Source organism: Salvia splendens, chromosome 14 (genome assembly GCF_004379255.2).
Source record: "Salvia splendens isolate huo1 chromosome 14, SspV2, whole genome shotgun sequence".
Classification (NCBI taxonomy): Eukaryota; Viridiplantae; Streptophyta; class Magnoliopsida; order Lamiales; family Lamiaceae; genus Salvia; species Salvia splendens.
The window spans coordinates 6,249,842-6,275,882 of NC_056045.1; the positions used below are offsets into that span (position 1 = coordinate 6,249,842).

General features: G+C 34.6%; 2 protein-coding genes and 1 pseudogene across 2 annotated transcripts; 1 reads left to right on the plus strand and 2 right to left on the minus strand.

Annotated features, from left to right (window-relative positions):
• Positions 1–4,297: 4,297 nt before the first annotated feature.
• On the minus strand, positions 4,298–8,168 carry LOC121763419 (stomatin-like protein 2, mitochondrial). The gene is made up of 9 exons (XM_042159431.1): positions 7,896–8,168; positions 6,893–7,136; positions 6,636–6,785; positions 6,107–6,164; positions 5,906–5,998; positions 5,455–5,553; positions 5,144–5,235; positions 4,962–5,021; positions 4,298–4,852 (listed from the first exon to the last, which is right to left on the minus strand). Exons 1-9 carry the CDS (start codon positions 8,063–8,065, stop codon positions 4,595–4,597), a joined length of 1,224 nt encoding a protein of 407 aa, XP_042015365.1. The 5' UTR covers positions 8,066–8,168; the 3' UTR covers positions 4,298–4,594.
• A 1,074-nt stretch (positions 8,169–9,242) lies between these two features.
• LOC121763303 (60S ribosomal protein L9-like) lies at positions 9,243–10,656 on the minus strand. The gene is made up of 3 exons (XM_042159297.1): positions 10,236–10,656; positions 9,559–9,681; positions 9,243–9,435 (listed from the first exon to the last, which is right to left on the minus strand). The coding sequence occupies exons 1-3, from the start codon at positions 10,608–10,610 to the stop codon at positions 9,349–9,351; spliced, it is 585 nt and encodes a 194-aa protein (XP_042015231.1). The 5' UTR covers positions 10,611–10,656; the 3' UTR covers positions 9,243–9,348.
• Positions 10,657–14,344: 3,688 nt separating this feature from the next.
• Positions 14,345–16,283, plus strand: LOC121764082 (annotated as a pseudogene).
• Positions 16,284–26,041: the final 9,758 nt, after the last annotated feature.

Here is a 26,041-nt window from a genome sequence, read left to right on the forward strand (position 1 = left end):
CATCCATACCAAGTTGGCATAGTGAGTTGGTGTACCTCACCAATAGCTCATTGACAAATAGAAATAAAAAAGGACCCATATGCCAAATCAATTAAACACTAATTCAATAAAAATAATTGCACAAAATAGACATTTATTAATTATGGAAAGTGAGATTATATTACTACTATTAAATATGGAAATTATCATCACAAAATATTAGAATAGGCGTGTAATATATGCACATTGACCTTTTATTGTTCTAATACTTAATATTTTACACATAAAAATTTAATCATACTGTATTACATTACTTTTCATGCCAAGAAAAAAAATTATGAATCCTTGATAGTACTCCACTATTTTGAGATTTTATGAATAAGACCTTTTTTTTCTTGTTTTGTATTTATATGTAAACAAAAACTTTACACAAATATAAATTATGACTATAACTTATAATTTGTTAGTATATTAAGAAATCAATTATAATTTTTAATATTTTCTTATTATCATGTAAAAAATTCAAGAAATTTTTAAAATAAGAAAATAAAAAATCAATCTGAAAAATATTATTATTTTAAATAGAACAGCTTGATGATTGCCGAAAAGTTTAGTTACATCAAAATAGTACTACTATCAAAGAGTTGTAATATGATTTTTTTTTCTTGGCATGAAAAATAATGTAATATGATTTTTTTGTTTAAAATATTAAGTACTTACATTAATAGGTCAATATCAATATATATTGTAATTATATTGCACGCCTATTTTATGATGATATTTCCAATTTATTAGTAATAATATAATGCCACTTTCCATGAATAATACTACATGTCTATTTGTGCAATTAGATTTATTGAATTGATATTCATTTGATGTGGCATGTGGACTCTTATTATTTCCATTTGTCAATGAGTTATTGGTAAGATACACCAACTCACTATGCCAAGTTGGTATAGATGACACGATAATCACAAAATAAACACTTACTATTTGGAAATGAAATTAACCTTTTGTCTGTTGTGCTTAAATGAATTCATAAGTGCATACGGTTGTGGTATTGTTTTCAATTCCCAAAGAAATTGTCAACTTATATTTGACTTTGTATGCCAAACATTTGTTATTTTATTATTTTAAACAAACTTTCATTTGTTAAATAGTGGGATTTACTATAAAATGATATTGTAGTTTTTATGTATAAATTAATTCTATTCAATGCTCAAATCTGCTTTCATATCATCATTTTCTACTCATTTACTAAATCACTATGACAAATTGACAAGACAGTAGTATAACTTAATAACATGGCATATTAGAGGAAAGGTGAAAATACACTACAAAGCTATAACTAAGCAATTAAGGGAGTACATTATTTTGTTTATATAATTGTCAAATTTACCACACACTACTTTTGATTTTAACATATTATAGTGCCCAGGGAATTTTTTGTGTTTCAAAAATTAGATTGGGTTGGTACCCAAATTCTCTCTCTCACATACACATATGCATGCATAAATACTCCATTTATGACACTACAAGCAATTGATTTCCCTTTTTTTTTGTCACGTTTCACATAATATATATATTTTTTATATAAAACCAATATTTCTAATTAAATACCCCCAAAATTGTGAGTAGTCTAGGGATAATATGCCCACTTGTCATGTCGTTTGACCCGGGTTGAGTTCTCTTAGTCGCGATTTTGGCTATTCTTGTTTTGTCCTTTCTTTGTCCTTTTGTTTTTTCACTTTAATAAAGTACTCCCTCCGTCCATAAAAATTTATCATATTTTTCTATTTCCGTCCGACCCACAAATTTTATCACGTTTCATTTTTTATCATTTTTGGTAATGGACCTCACATTCTACTAACTCATTCTCACTCATATTTTATTATAAAACTAATACTTTTAAAGTATGACTCACTGCCTACTAACTTTTTCAACCCACTTTTCATTACGTTTCTTAAAATCTGTGTCCGATCAACTGTGATAAGAGCATCCACAATGGATGTCCGATCTCACGCCCGATCGCCCGAGATCGGGCTCGGGCGTCGTCGGGCATCTTCGGGCGCGACCGCGATCTCTCGCCCGATCCATCGGGCGTGAGATCGGGCATCCATTGCAGCCCAGAGCCCGATCGGGAGATTTTTTATTTTATTATTATTATTATTATTATTATTATTATTTTTAATTTTAATTCTTTAAACCCTAATTAAACCACTATAAAAATACCCAACTTTCTCTTCACTTCACACACTAATACTCTCTACTCCTCTCACTTTCTCTTCTCTTTTCTCATTTTCACACTTTCAAGAATGTAGGTGTTTTTTCAAATTTGTAATGTTTAATATAATATATTTTGATATTTTATTAATTAAAAAAATTAAAAAATAATAATATTAAAAATTAAAAGCAAATTGAGTTTAATTGATAGGGCACCCACTAGGGCCAAACCATTGTAGAAAAAGGGGCATGCTGATGTGGCAACCTCTAGGGCTTCCACTAGGGCATCCATCGTGGATGCTCTAAAATTTAAGGAACGGAGGGAATATGAATGTATTATTGGTTATATATAATTTATTATTTGTTTTTTCATTGAATGTGGCTTGCATTATTTATGAGTTTTAATTAGACTCATATTCGATTATTTATAGAAAATATGATATATTTTGTTTTATTTCAAGTAATATAACTCAAAAAAATTATCAATTTTTTATAGTGTACGGAGTATAATAATTTTGGCTCACTGGAAAATAAATAGTGTAGTAGTAATTGAGATTGTAAAAAAAACATTGATTGAATATTAAATCTTTAAATTGATATTTTTTTATCGTCCCCCAATCTAAAAGTTCTGAATCCGCCACTGAGTATGATATTGTCCACTTTAGGGTAAGCCCTCACGATTTTGCTCTTGGGACATTTCCCAAAAGACCTCATACTAAGACCACCAACAACGTTGTCTCTTATACATCTCCTTTAATATTCATCAACTAGCATCAACTAGAATAGTTTAGTTTGAATAGTTTAATTAAATTTGAATGTTGCATGTTGCTCATAATTTGTATATTTATAGAATGTGGACGTGTTCAAATAATTGGATTTAAATGTAAGTATGTTGCTTATTTTCTCAATATATTGATTAAAATGTGAAAAAACAATAATTAATATAATTTGTATAATAATGATAAAAATAGGCAATTAAAGAATGATTTGTATAGCAGTATAATATAGTTTATATATTTATATATTAGTAGTAGACTAATAGTATGATTTTCATTTTGTATTGTACTACCTATTATTCTAATAGATGTAGTATAATCTATATAAATAAAACTATTATTTATGAATATATTCTTGATAGATAAGAATAAACAATTAGAGTAATATGATTTGTATATAGATAAATAATTATTCATATAATAGTTATCATTAGATTAATACAAATTTGTAATAATTATTCTCTTAATGTGTATAATGGTATTTAATAGTTAACATATACACAAACTAATTGATAATGATAAAGAATTAAAGAATAACATTTGTTGTTAAATTATAATAATAGGAGATAGTCAAGATATAAACTAATATAAACAAAGATGATGAAAACCTATCATGTAGTTATAAATAATGACTTTTATCCCACATTGAAAGAAATAGCAATACATCCAACTCAAAAGTTCAAGTCTAACATTAAGTGTAAATTGTTACTTATAAGTTGTGACTTGTAGCCTCATTAAAATAAACACTTAAACGGAAAAAAATAATAATAATAATATAAAAAAATTTAACCACCGAACCAGCCTGGAACCGGCGGTTTCGGCTGAAAACCAGCGGTTTTAAACCGCACCATGAACTGCTAGTTTTTTTAACCGGAACCGGAACCGGAACTGCCTAGAACCTTGGCGACCGGTTCAGGTTCAACGAAATTTTGAACCATGAACCGCCGGTTCCGGTTCGATTTTTGAATCGTGTGCATGCCTATTTGGGGCCATGACAAAAGCCTTCATTAAGTAATATCATTGTCGATCAAGAATGACTATTTTGGACCATGATAGTACCATGTTACACTATTGATTGTCAATATCGTGATAGGAAATAGAGCAGAAATTTATCACAAAATACAAAATTAATATCTGCATACAAAGAAGAAAAGTCCAAATGTGGATCCATCCAGCAACTCTAAATGGCGATGCAATAATAGTGAACAATTTATCCTTTCGAAATAAATGACAAATTTATTCATATATCTAAAGAGAAGAAAATAAATCATTTTGGCGTCAACGCCAAATATATTTAAATTGACCGGCAAAGAATAACATTAGGGAGCAAGAACGCACAAAAAATCCATATGATTCCCAATCAAGAAAGAAATTCACAAAGATGAAAATATCTGTGTATAACATCAGATTAATCCTGATTGAAAAATGGCCAATTATTTTCTAAAATTCTGGTGCTGCCTCGCAATGCTTGCCAGGATTAAAGAATGCAATATAAACTCCGCACAAAAATAGAGCAGCACAACTTTTACTCTCTATCTCTACAGCTATCAGTTCACCTATCTCAAAATGAAACAGACAGTCAGGCATGGAACCACAAAATTACAACTCCCTCACTTTCACTTCCTGTTCTTCGTGCTTTGTAGAGAAAATATGGGTGCACTTGTGCGCTTTTCTCCATCAGGTTTAGTTGCCGGGGAACTCTCCTCACCAAGCTCCAAAGGCGGACTAGGATCTTCTGTCTCAGCTTTGGATTCTGAATCTTCTGTTTTCTCGATGCCAGCCTGATCAACGATCATGCTCTTGTATATTGAAAAGGCTTGGGCCATCATGCTTGCAGGTTGGGCAGGATTCGAGGGTAGTAACATGGTTGTGCCCTAGAAGAATCATAAGGAAAGAATGAACCCGACAAAATAATAATTCAAAGTTTTCACTGAATGAGGTGACTCTATAATTTGACACTAAGCTAGATGTTTTGAGTTTTACCTTCTTTGCAAGCTGACTGAAGGCCTGAATATATTGCTCGGCAACTCTTAAACTTGCTGCCTGCGTACTCAGTACATTACGGTCTTATCATGCATTACACAGCACTTGTAGTGCTTACAGAGCAGCCCAAACAAAAATAAATAAAAACAGAAAATAATAATCAATAAAGAAAAGAGATTCACCTCAACACCACCATGTTCCTTGAGGGCTTTGGATACCACAGCTATCCCTTCTGCAGTTGCTTGTGCTCTAGCACGGATAGCTTCTGCTTCTCCTGATATAGCAAAAATTTAAGAGATAAGCATAATTAGAGAACCCAATTCTTGATATAAAAATAAAAACTTGAAGCATTAAACGGAAAATCCCTTTAAAAAGAATACAAAAGGTCAACCAAGCTTACTCCCAACTTCAACTTTTTAGGCACGAAATATCAATTAACCATTGGAAATTGTCTCACCAGCATGAAACAACAAACACAAATGAGATAACTAACCTAGAGCTCTGTTGACCTGGTCCATCTTCGCAGCTTCAGATTGAAGGATCACAGAGGTTTTCTTTCCATCTGCGATATTAATATTTGCCTGTCTTTCTCCTGTTTAAGATCAGACAATGAAACTCGTGAATGGAAAGAATCATAAATATGCACCATCTTAAATTTCTTATACATTGTACATGCTAACACCACAAGCAGCATGTAATTTTTTCATTATTGGCCAGATAAGAGTTACTCCATACCTTTACTTTTTCATAAATGAATAAATGACTGTAGCCTAATCATTAATGCTCAAGTTAAAATTGCAAACCAATTAATTCATTAATATGGTATTCGTCAGACTTTTCTGTCAGTCATATTAACGGAACTTGTGTTTATTGTGGATGTAAGATAGCTTTCGCAGACAGAACAACTGTAAGACAAGAGCTGGCTTAAGTTTAGGACAAATTACCTTCAGATTCTAAAACTTGAGCTCTTCTCTTGCGCTCTGCTTCAGCTTGCATCTCCATGGCGGCCTTAACTCCTCTTGGAGGAGATATATCCCCTAATTTGGTAAAAAAAAGCACCCCGGAAAATAAATTAGATGGAGCAGAACTTGAATGATATTTTCCGAATGCACACACAAATATTTCTTCTGAAAAAATCAACCCACTTATTTCATAACGAAGGCATTGTAATCCCCAACTTTTCGCAGCTTCATTGATGGAAATCTGCACCACACACATATAGAATAGAACAATCAGTCAAGTATGTGCATAAGGTGCAAGCTTAATCAGCAATTCTAGACTTCTAGATGATATGCATAATATGCAGAATGAATTACCAACAACTAACAAATATCTGCATATGTTTTCTACACGCCGATACATATTTTATGAAGCCCCAAAATGGATATAAGAGCTTGATGAAGGCAATTTTCAAGTAAATGTGGGACATAATGTACCCACCAATCAATCTGTTAGACCTCTTCAGTTTATTTTCTGTTAATAAATAATGAGTTCATGGAAGCTGTTCAATATTTTCAACTGTTCAATGTAATTTTCACAAGTAAAGATACTGCATGATACACTAGAGGAACAAAAAGAACATAGATTATAAACTACCACACTAGGCAGGAAAGCCTAAGATTTTCCCAATAAACAAAAGAACCAGAGTATAAAAATCAGATATCAATAACTCACCACTATCTTCTCGTTGAGAGTGTCCCTTTCCTCAAAGGTCTTGTCAAGAGTGATCTTACCTAGCTCACTTCGCATGGTAGTCTGTGCAAGCTGAATCACGGCATAAAATGGATTCTCAACCCCATATGATGCCAACTGTGGGTCCATTATCTGCAAAGGAGAAAAAGGGAAATAACAATGTGAACAGTCCATATACTCAATCATAGTGATTCATACGCAAGTTAAACAACAAGACATAGCACCATAAGTCTACATGCCTTGACATAGAGAACTCCGTCAATTAGAATGCTGACATTGTCCTTGGTAATAGCAGACTGGTCGGGAATAGGAATTGCCTCTTCTTTCAGTGAATGCACATAAGCAATTCTGTCGACAAATGGAACCAGCAAGTGGATTCCAGGAGTCAAAGTCTTCAAATATTTCCCAAACCTCTCAATAACATAGGCCTTCTTCTCTGGCACAATTCTGACGCCCCAGTTTATGGGCGGGGCAGTCTCATACCTTCACCACAAGTCAGCACATTCTTTTATCAGGTTTCCAATTAATATCAAATATCATTCCAATAATTTGGAAATCTAGTCATAGGAGGAACTCTCTATAAGCCTTATTCTAAAAACTACAAGCATTCCAAAATGTTTATCCAAACCTTGATTCTTATTTTTTTGAAAATTTCGACTCTCATACAAATTGCCACATTCTCTAATTGTAAATCCGTAGCAGTTTTGTGTATAACTAACATTGTTGGTAATAATCAACTAGGAAAAGAAAACACATATCAAACAGGAAACAAGTAGTAATAGGTAACAGAAATGATAGATAAACTAAATTAGTACAATGGAATTATCAAAACTTATTAGTAATTACCAACCAGCATACAGCGACAGGCATCATATACCTCATATGAGAAGAATGAAAATGAAAACCATTACCGGGTGTTTACACTAGAAGATTAGATTAGACTAGACTAGACAGATTAGGGCAGGATTGGAACTTTGTAATTTTCTGGGGTTTATCCCTTGAAAGAGTAGGATTGGAGAAATCCTATTACTGGGATAAAAATGACTTAATCGCACCGCCCCTTGGAAGATGACAGAGTAAATGAGAAATGTCGGATAAATAGCTAAATTTGATTCAGCAGCAGCGACCAAGACATAGAAGAAGATGCATATCGAAGGAATAGACAAAAAAAAACGAATTCAAACAGATGGAAATATAAAGGGGGAAATCTACAAGTAGTACATAAAATGCTATCGAGAATACCTAGTGTCCGGGTCGCGCAAATGACGAATGTGGCGGATGGTGGAGAAATACGGCGAAGCGCTAGCGGTCGGGTCGTTGAGAAGGCGAGGAGGAGCGGTGGAGATTCGGCGGCAATTGAGCGGCAATCGAGCGGCGAGTTTGATGAAAGAGTTGGATTTGACGATATTCATCCTCAAATTCGGAGAGAAGAGTCTCTGTGATCGATTTGGGGAATTGAGAGTTATGTATTGAGAAAAGCCCTAGTTAAACCCAGATTGAGATTGACTTGTGCTAGTTTAGTTAAACTCTATTTTTATTCAATAGAATAGAATTGCTATGCTTATGAAATGAAGATCAAACTGTTATAATCTGCAGCGAAATCCAACTACATTCACTTTGCATTTCTAGGTTGTTAGAAATTTTAAAGGAAAATGATTAATTGGTTTGTATATTACAAAAATCAATGACATGTCTTGCAGAAACTACTAAATTACAGTTGAACTGGTTTTTTCTCCAACACTTACAATAGGAGTATGATTTATTTATGATCGATTATATAAACAACTAAATTTATTAGTCGGTATTTTCTATTTTATTTTGACAAAAATATAATTAGTCATTATAAAATGTATTGGTCTAACATGTAACAATCAGTTACTATGTACTATCACAATTGGTTTTTATATAAAAAGCCCCATCTAATTCGGTAGTTTATTTCATCTTCACTTATTTACTCTATTCTTTGTCAACTCAACTCACTAAACACAAATTTATTAATCTTAATCTTAATCTTAATATCCAAAACAAACGTCTCAATTACATTAAAATGAATGGAGTAGTAATTACATATAATATACGTATGTGTTATAATTCTAGTAACTAGAAGTAGACACAATCAGCCAAATTGGAACTTTTGACCCCAGTTAACCTCTTTTCGTTGCATACGATGGAAATTCATAACCCTCTCCGGTAATTATTAGGTACTAGTAACATTTTTATTACTAGTATAGTTTCATGATAATATTGCCGCGAGATTAATTAGAAATACAGGTAAAATGTAGATAACATAAACAAAACATAGATGTGTATTGGTGAAAAGATAACTATAGCACTAGTAAGATTTACAGAGTATTTGAAAATTTGAAAATTAAATATACAAAAGGCATGAGCAAACAAGTTAATGAATTTTCATGCTAAAAGCTTAAATGGTAAAAATAAATTAAACAAAATTACCAAACACGTTAAGATTTTCCTGAGTAATTGGCAGGAAAATTACCAACCATATTATAATTAAGCAACATACTTATATAATTGGCAGATCGCAATATAGATTTTGGCACAAAACAAGAAGAGTACACTCAATCAGAGTAACAAACACAAAATTTGCAGATTCATCTTTTATATAAGTCTCAGCAGTCAACAGGGAAACAAGACAGAAAATGGAAATATGTGATCAAAACATAAATTTCCGACTTCATTCCTCGGAGGCAATGGCTCCCTTCTCACTGACATAGATACCGTCAAGGAACTTCCTGATATCCTTGTTCTTGACATGGCATTTCTGTCCAACAAACAAAACAACAAGTGTTAAGAACAGAGAAAAACAAAGCTTGGACTTGATGCTATGCAACTCTATATAGACAATAAAACAAAAACCATAAAGAGTTTTTGGGGTGTTCATTACCTGGTTTATCAAGGCACAAGACCTGGAAACGAGCTCAATGTCGTTACCCTCCAACACCAACTCATCCTTGACCTTCTCTGATCGCACAATCGACACACCCTCAAGCATATCAACCTTCCTCACCTATTGTAGGAGGAATTGCAAATCATCACACAGAGCACAAATTAAAGAAACAACTATGTCATGTAACAGCCCAACCAACCAAGGAATTTAAAATTAAGAAGCTACTAATTTATAAACATGATCTCATCGACTACACTTACTAATGATATCAACACTGTACCAAGCATTAAAACATAAGCCAAATTCAAAACAATAGCATTTGTGCAAACATAAAGGAATATATGGCATGTTCATATAATTTTATTCTCTTAGTATTTCTAATTTCAATCCAATTCGACAATAAGCATATAACATCACCAATAAATCTAGAGTTTCAACTTATAATGAAATTCAGAAACACATACAATCAAGCAGCTTGAATAAATTACATGAAATAGTAACAAATTTGCAAACATCGATTAAATAATGAAAATATAGCAGTGAGCAAATGAATCAAATTGCAAATAGCATATTCATATACAGAAACAAATGAAAATCAACCAAGTAAAGCAATGAGCAAACTAATTAAATTATAAACACGGTAAACAAGACGCCGAAATAAACAAATTTTATACCTTCTTCTCCCCGAGAAAGTTTCGGATCTCGATAGCGGTTCCATTGTTAGTGATTGAGGCGTTGATAGGGAAATGAGCGTACACGAATCTCATCTTGTAGCGGTAACCCTTGGTTACGCCGTTGATCAGATTGTTGACGTGGCTGAGCGCCGTGCGGATGGAGGCGGTGGTTTTCCTGCTTCCGAACCAGGCGTCGATCTTCAGCTTCTTCTTCCCGGTCTCCTCGTCGGTTATGAGCTGGAAATCGAGATTTAGATGCTTGAAATTCTTTGAGAGCGTTCCCCTTGGGCCTTCGACTTCGATGACCTTCGCCTTGACCTTGATCTTGATGCCGTCGGGAATGTCCATGGTGTCGGAGGACAAAATGGTCTTCATTTTGAGAGGTGAAGTGTTTGGCTGCTCTGTAGAGAAAGAGAAGAAGGTTCAGAGCAAATGGGCAAAATCGAAGAGAAGCATATTTATATTAAAAGAAAAAGAATAATGGAATCGTAAAACCCTAGTTCATTTTGGGCTTGGTTAGCAGGCTTTTTGTTTAGTACTTTTATTATTCTGATGGATCCATATGTAATTTGCCGTTTGTACTACTCTATTGGGCCTAGTATGACCAAATAATATTTTTTACTTTTCACTATTGAGATCATTTAAATGTACGGTGTATATAAGAATTGCTAAGTCGTTTCATAGCTTATTATACTCATTATAGTTCTCATTATAGTTTTTTTTTCCTCATTATAGTTCTCATTTGATAATATGGGAAAAAAAGGGCGGAGAATTTAATGTGTACACAGAACGAGTGGGGAGAGATTTTTGTTGTTGGATTGAGTGAATCACTTTTCATTTGAGGATTAATTGTTGATTAATTAAAAAATTTATATTTGTGTCCTTGCTAATGGTAAGAAAGGGGGTTTGAATGTGGGGGCTGTTCTTATTTTACCGGAGGGGTTTGAATTAGCTCCTTCCGATCGTATTTCTCCCGAAATGAAAGAAAAGGTAGGAAATTTGTCTTTTTATTAAATAAGACTATCTTGAATAAACTAAGGTTTATTAGCGCCTAATAGTTTTTCTCTAAATATTCGACTTGGTATACAGTTTCACGAACTTAGGGCATGTTGTTAATTTAAGACCATTTCGGTTTTGTACCATTTTGGTTATGTAGCATATTTCAGTATAATGATGTGTTTTGAGGGTATCGTGTATACTCGAACGGGTATACACGATACACCCGCCTAATTCCGATTTTTAATAATTTAGAGATTTTCAATTTTTAATTTTAGTGTTATTAGGAATTCAGGATTATTTTATAATTTATTTCTATAATCTTTTCTCTTCCATTCATTCACCCTTGTCGCACCTTCCGCCATTAGGTGCGGTATAGCCGACTCGGGTATTGGGATTATCCGACAGGGTGCGAGCCGAGTATTGGGACAGGGCATCTGGTCGAAATCGGATGAGGATAACCACAGGTTTCAACATTTAGCATGCGTATTAAACGAGTGGTATTTATGATGTGATAATCTTCTGACCATATAATCAGTTCATTCCATAGACTGTATGGGAATTTGCTTAAGTTGACTTTTTTAAAAAAAGATTTACCCGTTTCTAGTAAATGTTTTATAGGTGGATTTGGCTCTTTCTAATTTATTTACTATCACTTCACTTGTAGATAAGTTTCATACGTATGATTTGGTGACAAATTTATCATTTCAATTTTTGTACACGGTATGATTTGGTGACAATTTCGTATCATATTTATTGTACCATTAATTAAGGGCGAACAAAAATAAAAGTCTTAGTTGGTTCAAACTCTTGCCGTAACTTTATCTATTAGTATTAATTTAGTGAAATTGTTCTAAATTATCTTTAGATTTTATTAAGATGACACAAATAAAATCCAATTACATCAGATTTGACTTTTTAGGATTAAAAGGAGTGAAGTTAGAGAAGGAACTAAAAAATAATTACAAAAAAATTGTTTAAAGTAAAAGAAAAGTGGAGAAGTGTTTTACAAAAATGTGATTTTAGCTAAGTTAATGTATTAGAATAGTTATAAAATAAATTAAATATATTATTAGTGATATTTGTATAATATTGAGTAATATATATACACCCGACTATAAAAAAATAAACTTAATAATACCTATTCTGCATCAATTTTTATAAATAAATTTTTTCTGTGTTTGAAACTATGTAAGTAAATCTTATCAACTTTGGAAATATTATTTATATGTAATAATAAAATCTTATCAGCACACATATGTAGTACTAAATAAACCTTATTCATATGTAATAATATTTTTTTCTGTGTTTCACTTGAGGTTTTAGATTATTGTTTACTTGTAGATTTAATTTTCACTTGATCACGTTTTTTTATTTTAAAATTAAAGCAAATAATTAGGGATTAAAATCTGGATCTGGCATGCGTACTTCGGTGTAGCCGAGTCGAACAACGACATCAACGTCCTCAACTCATCCACCCTCTTCACCGAGCAATGCAATGGCAACGGCCCGGCCATCGAGTTCACTGCCAACAGGCGCCAATACCACATGGGGTACTACTTGGCCAATGGCATATACCCAAGGTGGCATGTTTTCCTAAAGACGATTAGTTGCCCAATCGGTGAGAAGAGAGTTTTATTTGTGCAAAAGCAGGAGGCGGCGAGGAAGGATGTGGAGTGGGCATTTGGTGTGCTCCGATCACGGTGGGCAATAGTGAAAGGGCCGGCGCGTCTCTGGTTCAAGGAAGTCCTCGTCGATGTCATGTATGCGTGCATTATCTTGCACAATACGATAGTCGAACATGAAGGTGGGAGCATCACCGATTGGACCGATGATGAAGGTGTATCTAGCTCCTCCAGCACGGCGATCGCGCCCCCCGCTCGAGGATTACCGACAGGCTTCAATGAGGTTCTATCTAGACAGGCCTCAATGCGCAACCAACATGACCATGCTCAGCTCATGAACGACATGATTGAAGAAGTGTGGGCCCGTAACCGTCGTCGCTGACTTTGCATATTTTTTTTAAATTCGTATTGTAATGTATTAATTTTATAAATGAAATGAAGGTTTTCCCAATTTTTGTATTTATTTAAATATTCGAATAAAAGAAAATGCTTTGGACGCCCCTTAGGGCGGCTTATAGGGCGCTCCACTGCAGGTGAAAGGGTAGGATGATAAAATGCTGACGTGGCAGTGCGTAGGGCGGACTTTAGAGCGCACCTTAGGGCACCCCAGTGCTGATGCCCTTAATTTCCATGCATACATCTTTAACTATTTCAATTTTCAACAGTATGGCATGATTTATCTTCTTTTTTTTGAGGTCATGCATAGTTAAAGGGATAATTTTATTCTATAGAAAAGTAATTCATAATATATAAAATACATATAGTTTACTTTGGGAATTTTGAAACCTGCAAATTGTTGTGATTAATTTGTGCATTTTTGTTTTGTTTTTTTCTTTGAGGCATATAACATCTCTCAAATTTAATTTCCTTACATATGGTTTCTTTATTTAATCTGCAAATTGTTTTGCAAGGATTAGTAATCCCTTAGATTAAATATACTACTAACATCTTTCAAAGATACTAAAAAAAGGACAAAATCAAGGAACTATAATTTTTAATTCTATAGTACTACTAATTAATGTTTGTGGTTGACTATTCTGTAACTAGTGTATTAGGTACGGAGTATATGATATTCTTAAACTTCAATTTTAGTAATAGCTATTATAGTTTAATAAATTTAATGATAATAAATATTCTGTAACTATGATATACGATGCTATTTATGTGAATAATAATATTTAAATTAATTTATTAATGGCACGCGAAAGTGTCGGGAAGCCTAATCCTTGCCCTCAATAATATTCACACATATAAAATTAGAAATTACATAAAAATATTCGTCGCCAAACTTATTCAATTTCTATTATTTAATTAGGCCAAATCAAAAACTCACGCGCTTTTCTCTTAAACAACAAAATAAAAAGATAATGGTGACCCTTTTCAAAGGACAAAATTAAAGGACCATTTTTTTTTCTGTGGCGTATTTAATTTTAAAATATATATTTATATGCATATTTTGCATAAATAAAATGCAGGATATTGCTGGCTATGGGACTATTTTACTATGGTTTGAAGGACACGTCAGCTACATATGCTACCAACTTCCTTAACCTCATTCCAATACTCACTCACCTTTATCTTCTCAATTATTCTAAGGTAATTAGTGAATTTGTGAACTTCATTAATTTATTATATATTGCAAATTAGTGAATGCTAATATATATTTGGAATTGAAGGATAGAAAAGTTGAACCTGCATACGAAGGGTGGTAAGATAAAAAGCTTGGGAGCGATTCTATGCTTGGCAGGAATATTAACAATGGCTCTCCACAAAGGCAAATCTTTCAACCTTAGTTCTCACAATCATCATAAAATTGTTATCCAAACCCACCAAAACAACACTAGAGGAACCTTGCTCTTGATTGGAAGCTCTATTTCTTATGGATTTTGGTTCATTCTACAGGTACACAAATATATATTATCACTTTATTCTATTAGTTTTAGATCATATTTTTCTTTTTGGGTCGTTTTATTAGAATTGAGTCGTTTACTTTTTTTGGAAAAATACATGCTTATCACTCTTATTATATTCTCCCTTACTTTCTTCTTTATTCTGACTCCATTTAACTTGTTAAATATGTATTCCTTAATCTCTATACTCAAACGAAATGCTTCAACACTAATGGAACGGAGATTATCCTAAACTCAAATGGGGTTGGTTAATGTAAAATATATCCATTCCAAATTTTGGGTCCAAAAAATATCGTGGTGGATGTCCTCTTCACAAAATTTTTTTTAAAAAATAGGGAACCCCTAATTTGATAAAACAATAAAAGGTCAAAACATTAATGCTACAGTTCAGAAGTCAGATTAAAAGGACAAATATGATCAAAGTGTAGTGCTTTTAGGAGCAATACGTGTGTGTGTGTGTAGAATATTGATATGAGCCTTCTCCTATTTCAAGAATTATAATTATAATTGACTTATCATCTATCATGATTGTATTGGTTACAAAATGAACAGGTGAAATTATTCAAAGTATTTCCCTATAGATATTGTGGGACCATGATTATATGCTGCATATAGCATCAGTTCAAGCCACAGTGGTAGGTTTGTGCATGGATACAAAAGCTGAGTCATGGCGACTGGCTTGGAATCTTCAGCTTATTACTACAATTTTATACTCGGTAATATTTTCTATTTTATCACTTATTTTTCAACTTTTAATTCAATTACATAAGATAATATTTGTGTTAAACAGAATAGGGTGACTGAAGTGAATAGTAGATTATATAAGAGTGTTTAATTTAATGTTTTGACTTCCATCATATCTATTGGATTTTCTTTTTCCTGAAATAGGCCCATTCTACCTAGATATACCATTAGGCCCAATGCCACTAATATACATACCATACTGATATAGGGGGTGTAATCAAATAAATTTGTATTGATATTTTTAATATAATGTGTTGATTAGTGGGCAAGTAGTACATTAAGTTATATAACATCTAACGCGACCAGATTGACATATATTCATGTAAATAAAAGTAATACTAATGTAAAAATGAATTTATGACAGGCTATACTAGCGACTGACGTAACGTATGATTTGATTTCGATGGCTGTAACAAAGAAAGATCCGACATATCCTTCCATGTTCAAGCCTTTATCTCTCCTATCCATCCTCATCATCGAAGCTATTTTCTTCGGTGAAGAGCTCTTTGTTGGAAGGTAGTACAATTTTTTCATATTCAGGTTAATAATAATAATAAAATTGTAAATATATACTATTGTTTATAATTGATGAAATATATGTAAATGCATGAAGCTTGCTAGGCATGGCATTGATCGTAGCTGGGCTGTATTCATTCTTGTGGGGAACAGATAACGATACCAAAGCCATCAAAGAAAATGTGGAGGAGAAAATGGAATCTGGAAGGTTGCAATCCTCCGCCACCATCGCTCCAACTACTACTACTACTAATTAATTCCAGCAATTTTTTATTCTGGAAAATGCTAAATTCATTATGGAAATGATAGTATTACGAGCACTTTTTGTGTGGTATGACCGATTAGATCACATATTTAACAAAAAGGTAAATAGCCATTTAAATCATTAAGTTTGGTCAAAATCGGGTCTATCCTATAAAGTTTAAAATTCGGTAATTAAATTACGAAGTTTTAATTTTCTAGTTTATCCCATGGGTCAGAAGTTAAGGTGGAATCTTTGCATCTCTACATTGAAATCCATCTTGAAATCTCAAAATTCAACATTTAAGATCAACTCATTGTGGTTACACTTTGGATTATACATGCATCTTTTTCGTAATTTAAATCTCAATCCACTTTAACAAAGATTCCACCTAAAATTCGATTCATGAGATAAACTAGAAAAATTGAAACTTCGTGATTTAATTAGCAGATTTAAAACTTTATAGGATAGACCAGATTTTGACCAAACTTGGTAATTTAAATGGCTATTTATCCTTAACAAAAAATAATAATTAACGATCAAATTTTGTGAATTTGAATTACTCAAATTTAATTGGAAATTAGTTAATACTAGTACTAAATTGACTACAAGTACAAATGGTGGTAATCAAATTTTTATCACGATTTAGAAAAGCGAATGCTAAGGAAAGCCTCCTCAATGAAGTGACGAATGTCACTAGAATTAAGAGCAATATAGCAATATATCAACTCCTCCATATCTTCCCAATCACGAATCCCCAATTTCTGTATCATCTCAACTATGGAGAGTCTGATATCGGAGAGAGGATTGGTGGAGTACTTCACCGCGCACACGCAGCACTCCCGCAAGGCCGCGCCGACGTCGGGCGGCAGCTCGGCCGAGAAGCTCACGGTCTTGGAGCTCCTCCGCGCCGCCAAATACTTTTGCTTCATCAGTTGTGTGAAGGTGGTGGCTTCTTGATTCTGAATTGCCATGTTGAATTAAGGGGAAGAGTTTCTAGATTTATTTATATATGTGTGTTGTGTTATAAGAAAGTAAATGAAGGTGCATGCATATGATGGTGCATGGCGCGGGATGTGTCATGTGATGTAAATGAGGGAATGTGAATTTGAGTGTTTGTGGGGTCAGATGATGAGAAAGTGGAGTGAGAGGCATGTCCATGCATGTGCTCCCATGCATGTGGTAAGATTTTGAAAATACAATTTTCTTAGAGCATCCACTACGCGTCCCGCGACGGGCGCGCGTTTCGTTCCGGAGGGACGGAACCGCCGCGGGACGCGTTGCAGCGACGCGTTCCGTCCCTAGCCCGTCTCCATGCCGTCCCGTAGCCCGCGACCACGCGACGCGGGACGCGACGTCGCGCCACGCGCCGAGGCGACGTGGCGAGCTCCCGATGCATGCGTGACGCCCACTCGCTGGCCCGCGGGTGGGCGTCGTCACGATGACGCAATAATTCAATTTTTTAAATTCGAATTTTAATAATATATATATTATATTTTTCAAACGGTAATGTTACCTTTTTTGCCGTTTTTCAATTTTTTATTTTTTATTTATTTCTTTACTCTATAAATACTCCTATTTCATACTCATTTCACACACAAACACACATATATTCCTCTCAAATCCTCTCTATATCCACTCCAATTTCCATCTCAAATCAACTCAAACTAATGAATCCTTTTGAGCAAATTAAATTATGTCATTTTTATTTTTTTAGGATTTTAATTATGTCTTTTTTCTATTTTTTGAATTTTAAGTTGTAATGTTGTTTTAATTTTAATGAAGTGTGTTTTTTTAATTGAATTTGTGGGGGGAAAAAATAAAAAAAATTAAAATTGAATGAATAGTAATTTAAGGGACGGTTAAGGGACGGTTAGGGGATAGAGCGTTGCAGGTTCTGTCCCTTAGTTAAGTGATGGAGTAAAAAAGTACAATGGGGCCCTCAAATAGTAGTTTAAGGGACGGTATAGAGACAACGTAGTGGATGACCTTAGTACTCCCTCCGCCCCGTTCAAGATGGCCACCTTTACTTTTGTATTTGTCCCAATTAAGATGACCACTTTCCAATTTTGGAAATGACCTCCTCTCTACTCATTAAAATATTTAACTATCTTTTTCCTCTCTACTTTATTCCACCTAACAACACTTCTTAAAACTTCGTGCCACTCAAGAATGTGGCCATCTTGAGTGGGACGGAGGGAGTACTACAATTTAACTTGGTGAGAAGGGTTGCTGACAATGACACATAGGAGTGAGTATTTAAATTGCGGTTTGAACTTTCCCCAAATTCAAAATGATCTTTACCGTCTTTTCGGTATACCGAATTCAGGTATAATATCCTCCGGTCCATTTTAATTGACACATTTTTCTTTAGGATATCCCATTCTAAATTACATATTTCTAAAAATAAAAATACCACTCTTTCTACTTTTTCCCTCTCTCTTAATTTATTCTCTATTCACAAAACAACATTACATAAAATCTGGTGCCGAAAAAGAAATGCTCCATTTAGAATGAGACAGATGGAGTATTATTTATAAATATATTCGGCATTCATAGTTACAATATATATTGATGTCGCTATATACAAGGTATGCCGTAAATTACGTTGTAGTATATTGTTATTTATGGTACATACCGAAATTTCAGTGTGCCACGATGTATAAAAATTCATACAATAAAGGTATCTAAAACCAAATTTAGCCAAAAATAGTTCATACTGGTATGAAAATTCATATCGTTAACCATTCTACAAATACTTGTACTTGTTTACCAAGAAAAATACAAGGGATTACCAAGAAAAAATAGAATTTTGTAGACTTCTTAAAAAAATAAAGCGCACAAATCTAAACCTAATTACCAAAATCAAGCCATAAACAAGCGCCAAATCGATGACAAGTGACGGTGCAGTATGATACTAATGTGGAGTTCGGGTGTGCATCGTCAAACACGTACAATGGTATTAGAGCCATGGTTTAGAGTTAGGCCTGCATGGTCCGACGTTCGGTCTATTGGTTGCATGCTCTGAAGTTTCTGTGTGAGCTCGATAAAAACTTGTGGTGGCCTATGACCTGTGTGAACTTGGAGTTGGTTTTGGTCTTGTGGTCTTGGTTCGAGGGAATGATTGTTGTAATTCAACCGTCCTACATTGAAGAATCAGGAAATGTGTAAAGCATTATTAAGTGTAGCCCTTACTCCAATAGTATGATGCCTCTTTTTTGGGGGGGTTGCAAAAAACATAACCGTGAGGACTTTGGGCAAAGCGGATAATAAACCGTATTCCAAAAAACTCTCAGCAAAGAGTAATCTGCAGGTGTATCTGACCATACCTCATAACGTGTCTTGCAGTCAATGCCAGTGAAGTCCTCGCTTAATCAGGTAACACGTCGTGTTTACTGTTTCTGCCCAAGACTTCAAGTCAAACCAACATGGAAAAAAGCATGCACTTCGCTCTTTCTAACATGGTATGATTCATGCATTCTACCACACTATTCTGCTGCGGTGTATGTCTAATAGTGTTGTATCGAACAATCCCTTCGTTTTTGCAGAAGTCATTTGAATAAGCAAGCAAATTAAATTATTCTTGGCTGACTTTAGTGCGTAAAACACATGACAATTTTTTTATCATGTTAATCATATAGTTGGAAGGCTCTATCATCACAATAAAATACTTACTACTTACTATAAGAACTTTTTTTTCTTATCAAAATTATAAATTTCAATATTTTTGCATCCGCCATGCTCATCAACCATTACCCAAGTAGACGATTAATCAAAATATAGGAGTATATTTTAGCTAAAGCATTACCAATTTTCTTGTGCCTTGAGCATATTTCGTCAATCAATTTTACATTTAATTGACAACCCAAACTCAACCACTTGTCTACAATTCAACCGTCTTAAAATTTTAAATTCGATTTGTCCTTTAGCTTTTGGAGCTGCCGTAATACCATAATCTAACTTACGTCTGACATAATTAATCAAACTACAATAATAAAGCAGTGTCTCTTAGTAATATATATACATACTATAAAATAATTAGCTGCATAACTACCAGCAACTTATTTTTTTCCAAAATGCCCCCCATTTTGTAAACATTTATTTTTCCAATGAGACCTTTATGTCGTAATCTATTAGTAGTAGTATAAAACAGAACTCAGCAACTGAAATCACATGGGCTACCTTCACTGCTTTAAATATTTCACAATCTTGCCCCTAATTTAAAATACACTCAATCATAAGGTTTAGAGTGAATTACAAAATTAATTCTTAAACAAGGTTCTAACATTTTCAATTCCTGATAATTTTATTAGCAATAATAGTCACTGGACATAAAAGAATTAATCATACTATCTTTCACTCTTTTCATTTTTTTTCTTAATCTTGATTTGAAATCGAAAACAATTTTATTGCATATATACACACTGCGTCTGTATTAAATAATAATAATAATAATAATACCTATTTTAAATTCTCAATTCTATCCACTATCTCTAGTAAGTAGTAACTTCTTATTTCTATGATGCTTATTGTCACGACCGCGCTTCCTAAGGATAGAAAACACGGGGAATCGTGACTAGTGGGGGAATTAAGAAGCGGGGAAGAAAGGGAAACAATCAAAGAAGTACGACATATCGGTCGAAATACGAAATTTCATTTATCAACAGGGTTCCAAATCCCGAAGGTACATAACGTGAATGATATAGTTTGACAATTCAAAGGAAATCAAAGAAATTCCTAAACTTGGCATAGCGGAAGCATTTGAGAGTTAGCTACTACTATGTATGAAGACACAATAGCAACCGGATCATTTATTGAATACTGTCTCTGTCCAATGCTCAACATCCTCCGTCCCCCGTCCACACTCAACCTGCACATAGGGAAAACATATGCAGGGGCTGAGTACTTGATGCACTCAGTGAACTCATGCCCGGAATACATTCATCGTTAAGATATGTCAAGCCATCATTGAGTGAAACTCGGGTTTTACTTTAAAAGGCCGAGAAACACTAAATCATTCCTTAAAAGGTGTCTGCAGACACATATCATTATCATCCTCCATCATATACCATATCTGAACCATCATGTGAAACGAGAATGTGGCCACAAACTCGATCACTGGACCGGCCGACCACAAAGGACGGCTCACGATCCCCATCAGTGCACTAGTCCGAGTAGGGACTCACTCCCTAGTCAGACCCGAATTCGTTAACCATCAAAGTCTAGTAGGACGTTATCCTAGTAGACAATCAGATAGGCAATTCAAAACATAAAATACGGCATGACATAACATTCAAACCACCCTTATCTCTCCGTAAACATATCATTGCAAATAAAAGAGTTTAAGTAATAGAGCCCACCTCAAAAGCTTAGGATTTCCGTAAAAAGTTCCTCGTTCTGACTTTTAGCGTGCGTGCAAACCACCTTCTCGGAAAATACATAAAATTCATATCAATCTCGGTAACAAAAACCATTTTAGAATGCATGCACTCTAATTAAATCCTTTAATTCGTTTTCTCGGTTTTCATGCATTTTTAGTTATTCGGCGACCGCCCAAGGCATCGCGTGCGACGCCGGTCGGCCGCTTACGCTCGTTCTTTTCCTCCGTTGGCTCCTCGTATTTTCCATGTCGTCGGAATAATTTCTAAAAATTATTCAAGCACATGCTTAACTTTTCGTAATGATTTACCGTTGAAAAAGTGTTATTTCGTACTTAGGTAAATTATTCATCCTTCAAAAAGAACTTACGGAAATTAATTAAATATTTTCCCCCGATTAAATTTTAATTTCCGGCCCAAAGGATTTAATTCCTTAACCACTTTATTCCTCCAAAATTAAATAGTGAGCCCCATCAATTAAAAAGAAGAGCCCAAAACTCAACTTAATCTTCCAATAATTCATAATGGCCCAACTAAAAAGATTTAATTCAAGGCCCAAAACACACAAACAAAAGAGGCCCAAATGCATGGCCCAATCTTTTATCTTCTTCCCCAACCCCACTTCTCTCTCTCTCCTCTTATCTTTCTCTCTCCCCGTCTCTCTCTCTGCCGCTCGCCGATCGCAGCAGCCGGCGGAAGTCGACTCCCCAGCCATCACCGATCGTTGCCGGGAGGTGCTCCTGCCCGCCGGAAGATGCTGCCGCAGATCAGGAGCTGCTGCAATCCGCTGGGAGTTGCTACCGTCCGCCGAGGGCTGCTGCCGTCCACCCCTCTTCACCCGTCGTCGCCGCCTGCTCCAGCGCCGGGGAGGGAACGTCGCGGTCGTCACCTGGGAGGCCGCGAACCGTGCCGCCTCTGAATGTCGTCAGCACCGTCGAGCACGGCATGTCCGCCGCTGCCCGTCGCCGGCGGTAACTTCCTCTCGTTCGAAACTACCCCGAATCAACCCGCAACACCCGTTATGTTTATAAAGTTACGTTCTTTCTTAGTTTCGGTTACGCGCGGCGATCGTTGGTCGAAACTTACGGTTTGTTACATGGTTTGGTTCTGGAAGAATTCTATGGAACAAGAAGGTATAATATGTATGCAAAGCTACTACAACACATGCTTTGAGAATGGAAGGAATGGTATACCTCAAGCTTAAATTTGATGGTGGTTGGAAAAAAAAATGGTGGAACCAACTTCTTCTTCTTCCTCCTTCCTCTCGGCTTCGTCGCTTCTCCTTCTTCTCTCTTCTCTTTTTTTTTGTCAAGTGGAAGTGATGAGTGGGTTAGAGGAGGGTGTAGGTATTGAGGAGGGAAGTGGAGGGGTGGGAAATAACCGATCGGTCATCGTGGGGGAAGAAGGAACCGCCGACGTGGGGGGAGGAAGAAAGAAGAGAAAAGGAAAAGAAATTGGGCTTAGCTAAAATAATTTCATACTTGGGCTTCAAAGATTTAATTTCAATTGGGCTAGAAAGGAATCAACAATTAATTACAAGCCCAAGTTAAAACTATCACTTGATGGATTTAAAGAGTGATTAGATTTAATTTATCTTATTTATAATTGAACTTCAAATTTATTATTTTGGAAAGTCCAAAATAAATTCATACATTATAATTTTTTTCGTATTTTCCCCCGTAAATTAAAAAAATTCACGGGAACTTTATTAAATTTCGTTATCTTGTCTTCACAACAATTAAAAACGCCCAACGAAAAAATTATAATATTTGGTGTTGTTCCAAATATGATTCCTTCAACCGTTCCTCGATTTACGTGCGTCATCTTCCATAAAAAGTACGGGCGTTACATTCTACCCACCTTAACAGAAATTTCGTCCCGAAATTTGCTCATCTCATACTATCATCAATCATACTCCATTCATCATCACGTCCAACATCATTTGCATAAACATTTCTCATTTAAAAACATTTTACCTTCTCTCTTGTTGAGCGCGGCGAGACGTCACGCCCGCATTTTCACCACATTTTGTTGCTCAAGATCCAATATCTAGAGGTATAGCATAATGTTCGATCCCTTAGCAACTCGCTATTAGCGGTAAGTAAAAGCTGAAAAAGAAAATTTAACACCTCGTGTTCGTGGTTATATCGTTGCCTCTAGTTGGTGTATCACTTTTATGCATATCTGATTATAGAAACTCTTTACCCCCGTGTGCATTCGATAAGCTCTATCTCACCCTTTTCTCCAAGTCTAGTATCAAGAACTCGAAAATTGATCAAGCAGTCTTACTTGGATATGAACTGATTTCAAAAATTGTAGCAACACTGCTGAAAGTGTCTTAATCAAAAAAAAAAAGCTGTAGAATTGATCAAGAAAACAAGAATAACATTTCTAGCTCGACTCTTCTTAATCTCATCACCAACTTGAGAAAATTGGTTTGTAAACAAAGCAAGGACTAAAGCCATTGAACTTAACACATCCATTCTGAGATTTAAATGGTTTAAACGGTATCAAATAAAATCCATAGAGCTTGGGAATTTACTTCTGATGAGAGCTCGAAAGAATATGAGATAGGTCATGAAAACATGATGAAACTGAATTAAGTCTCAAATTCCATAGTAGGCTGCCAAATAAGATATTTCAATTGTCAAATCAAATTTGCAAAATTTCGGCATCAATGAATGATGGCTCAAACATGTCATGACATGAGATGATCAATCGTGGGAGGATTTAGAAGCATAGACAAATGTCATAAAGTAGCACTGTTCATGGTTCGACGACATCATGCTATTGAAAAATGAAATCACCTCAATGGATTCACAGGTTTGCAACCGACGTGAAGTGAACTTTTTAGGAAAATCGGCTAGATCAAACACCTTAAGGAAAAATAGAACACGATAGCCTTAACTTGGTGTTGCAAGAAAGAAAAATCATTGCATGAACAATATATGTAGTGAAACTGAGCTAAAAAGAATTTCACTTATGCAAGAAAGAACTTGCCACATGCATAGTTACGAAATAAAAGGTGTACAAAAGTTCCAAGAAGAATATTCCATCCTTTGAAAAAACATGTATGGGAGATGTGATCAGACTGAAGGTCATAACTGCAAACAACTTTAGGAATGAAGTTCAATGACAGAAGCTCATAAGGTAAAATATTGTCCTTACAATAGATGAATCAAAGAAGACTACTAATCAAGATGTCCAAAGTTACAAAGGCAAGCACCAATTTTCAAGAACGGAAAGTGAGTCATGACTCGATATAGGGAAAAAATAATGGGCACTACTTGCAAAGCATGAGTCAACCAAGGTGTTTAAATAGACAAGGACTCACGGTTATTCAATACATATCGAAAAGAACTTAGAATCCAAGTAAGTACTGTTGATTTAAAATCGTTCATTCTAGCTACGAAGGTCACACTCCCTCGCTCGTCTTTCTGAGGCCGAACATGGTAACATCGTTTTAAAAAACCGTGGATTCCAAGTTGACATTCATCACGTCATTACAACCAAATAATTGTAGTCAATCAAAGGCCATCTCTTCTTAATATTCTTGCATATTATAACAACCATTCTCTTAAAACATTTTCATCATCCGTGTGCTTCTCTGCCTCCAATAAAGGTCGTCTCCATCGTGTTGCTACTTTTAGCAAAATTATGCGAGATAATGTTATATTAATTTGCATCACGAGTATGATCTCTTGTCGTTGCACAGCTACATCACTTAGCATCAGTTCTTCTTGTCTCGCACCATTTTCGTGTTTGAAGCTTCATTTCATCTTCTCTATCCTCATCTTCTTGAAATCTTCCTCGCATTTTTTCCTTATCGTTCACGAAAAACGATAGAAAATAGTAAAATGGTTCACACACTAAGCTTGCTCTAACGTTTCACGTCATTCCAAAGAAATAACAAAAGTTCCATGGTCCACCGACCTCCATTCGCATTCTCGCTCTCCTTGCCTCGTCGTGCCTTGACAAAAAGAATAATATAATTCATGTTCTAGTTGTGTTTGTTTTGCTAAAACAATAAATATCTAATACGTAAAAATACATAATTATCTAATACAGTGTGATTTTGTAAACTACTTCCGCCATTTCCTAAAAATAGAAATTCTTTACTTTTAGTTTATTTTCTAAAAATAGAAACTCTCCATTCAGGAAATGGATCCCATGACCTTTTAGTATTATTTCATTACTTTTTCTATTTTTTTAATAGACTAATTTGGATTAAACTCGTATTATTTCTAAAAATTTTATTTTTAAAAAATGGCGAGAATGACAAAAGAAAAAGAAAAAAAATTGACTATCACCTCACAAATTAGAAGTTGTAATTGTCGTTTGAATAAAAACGTTAAATTTAGGAAACAATTTAAAAAATGTTACTATAAGTATTTAA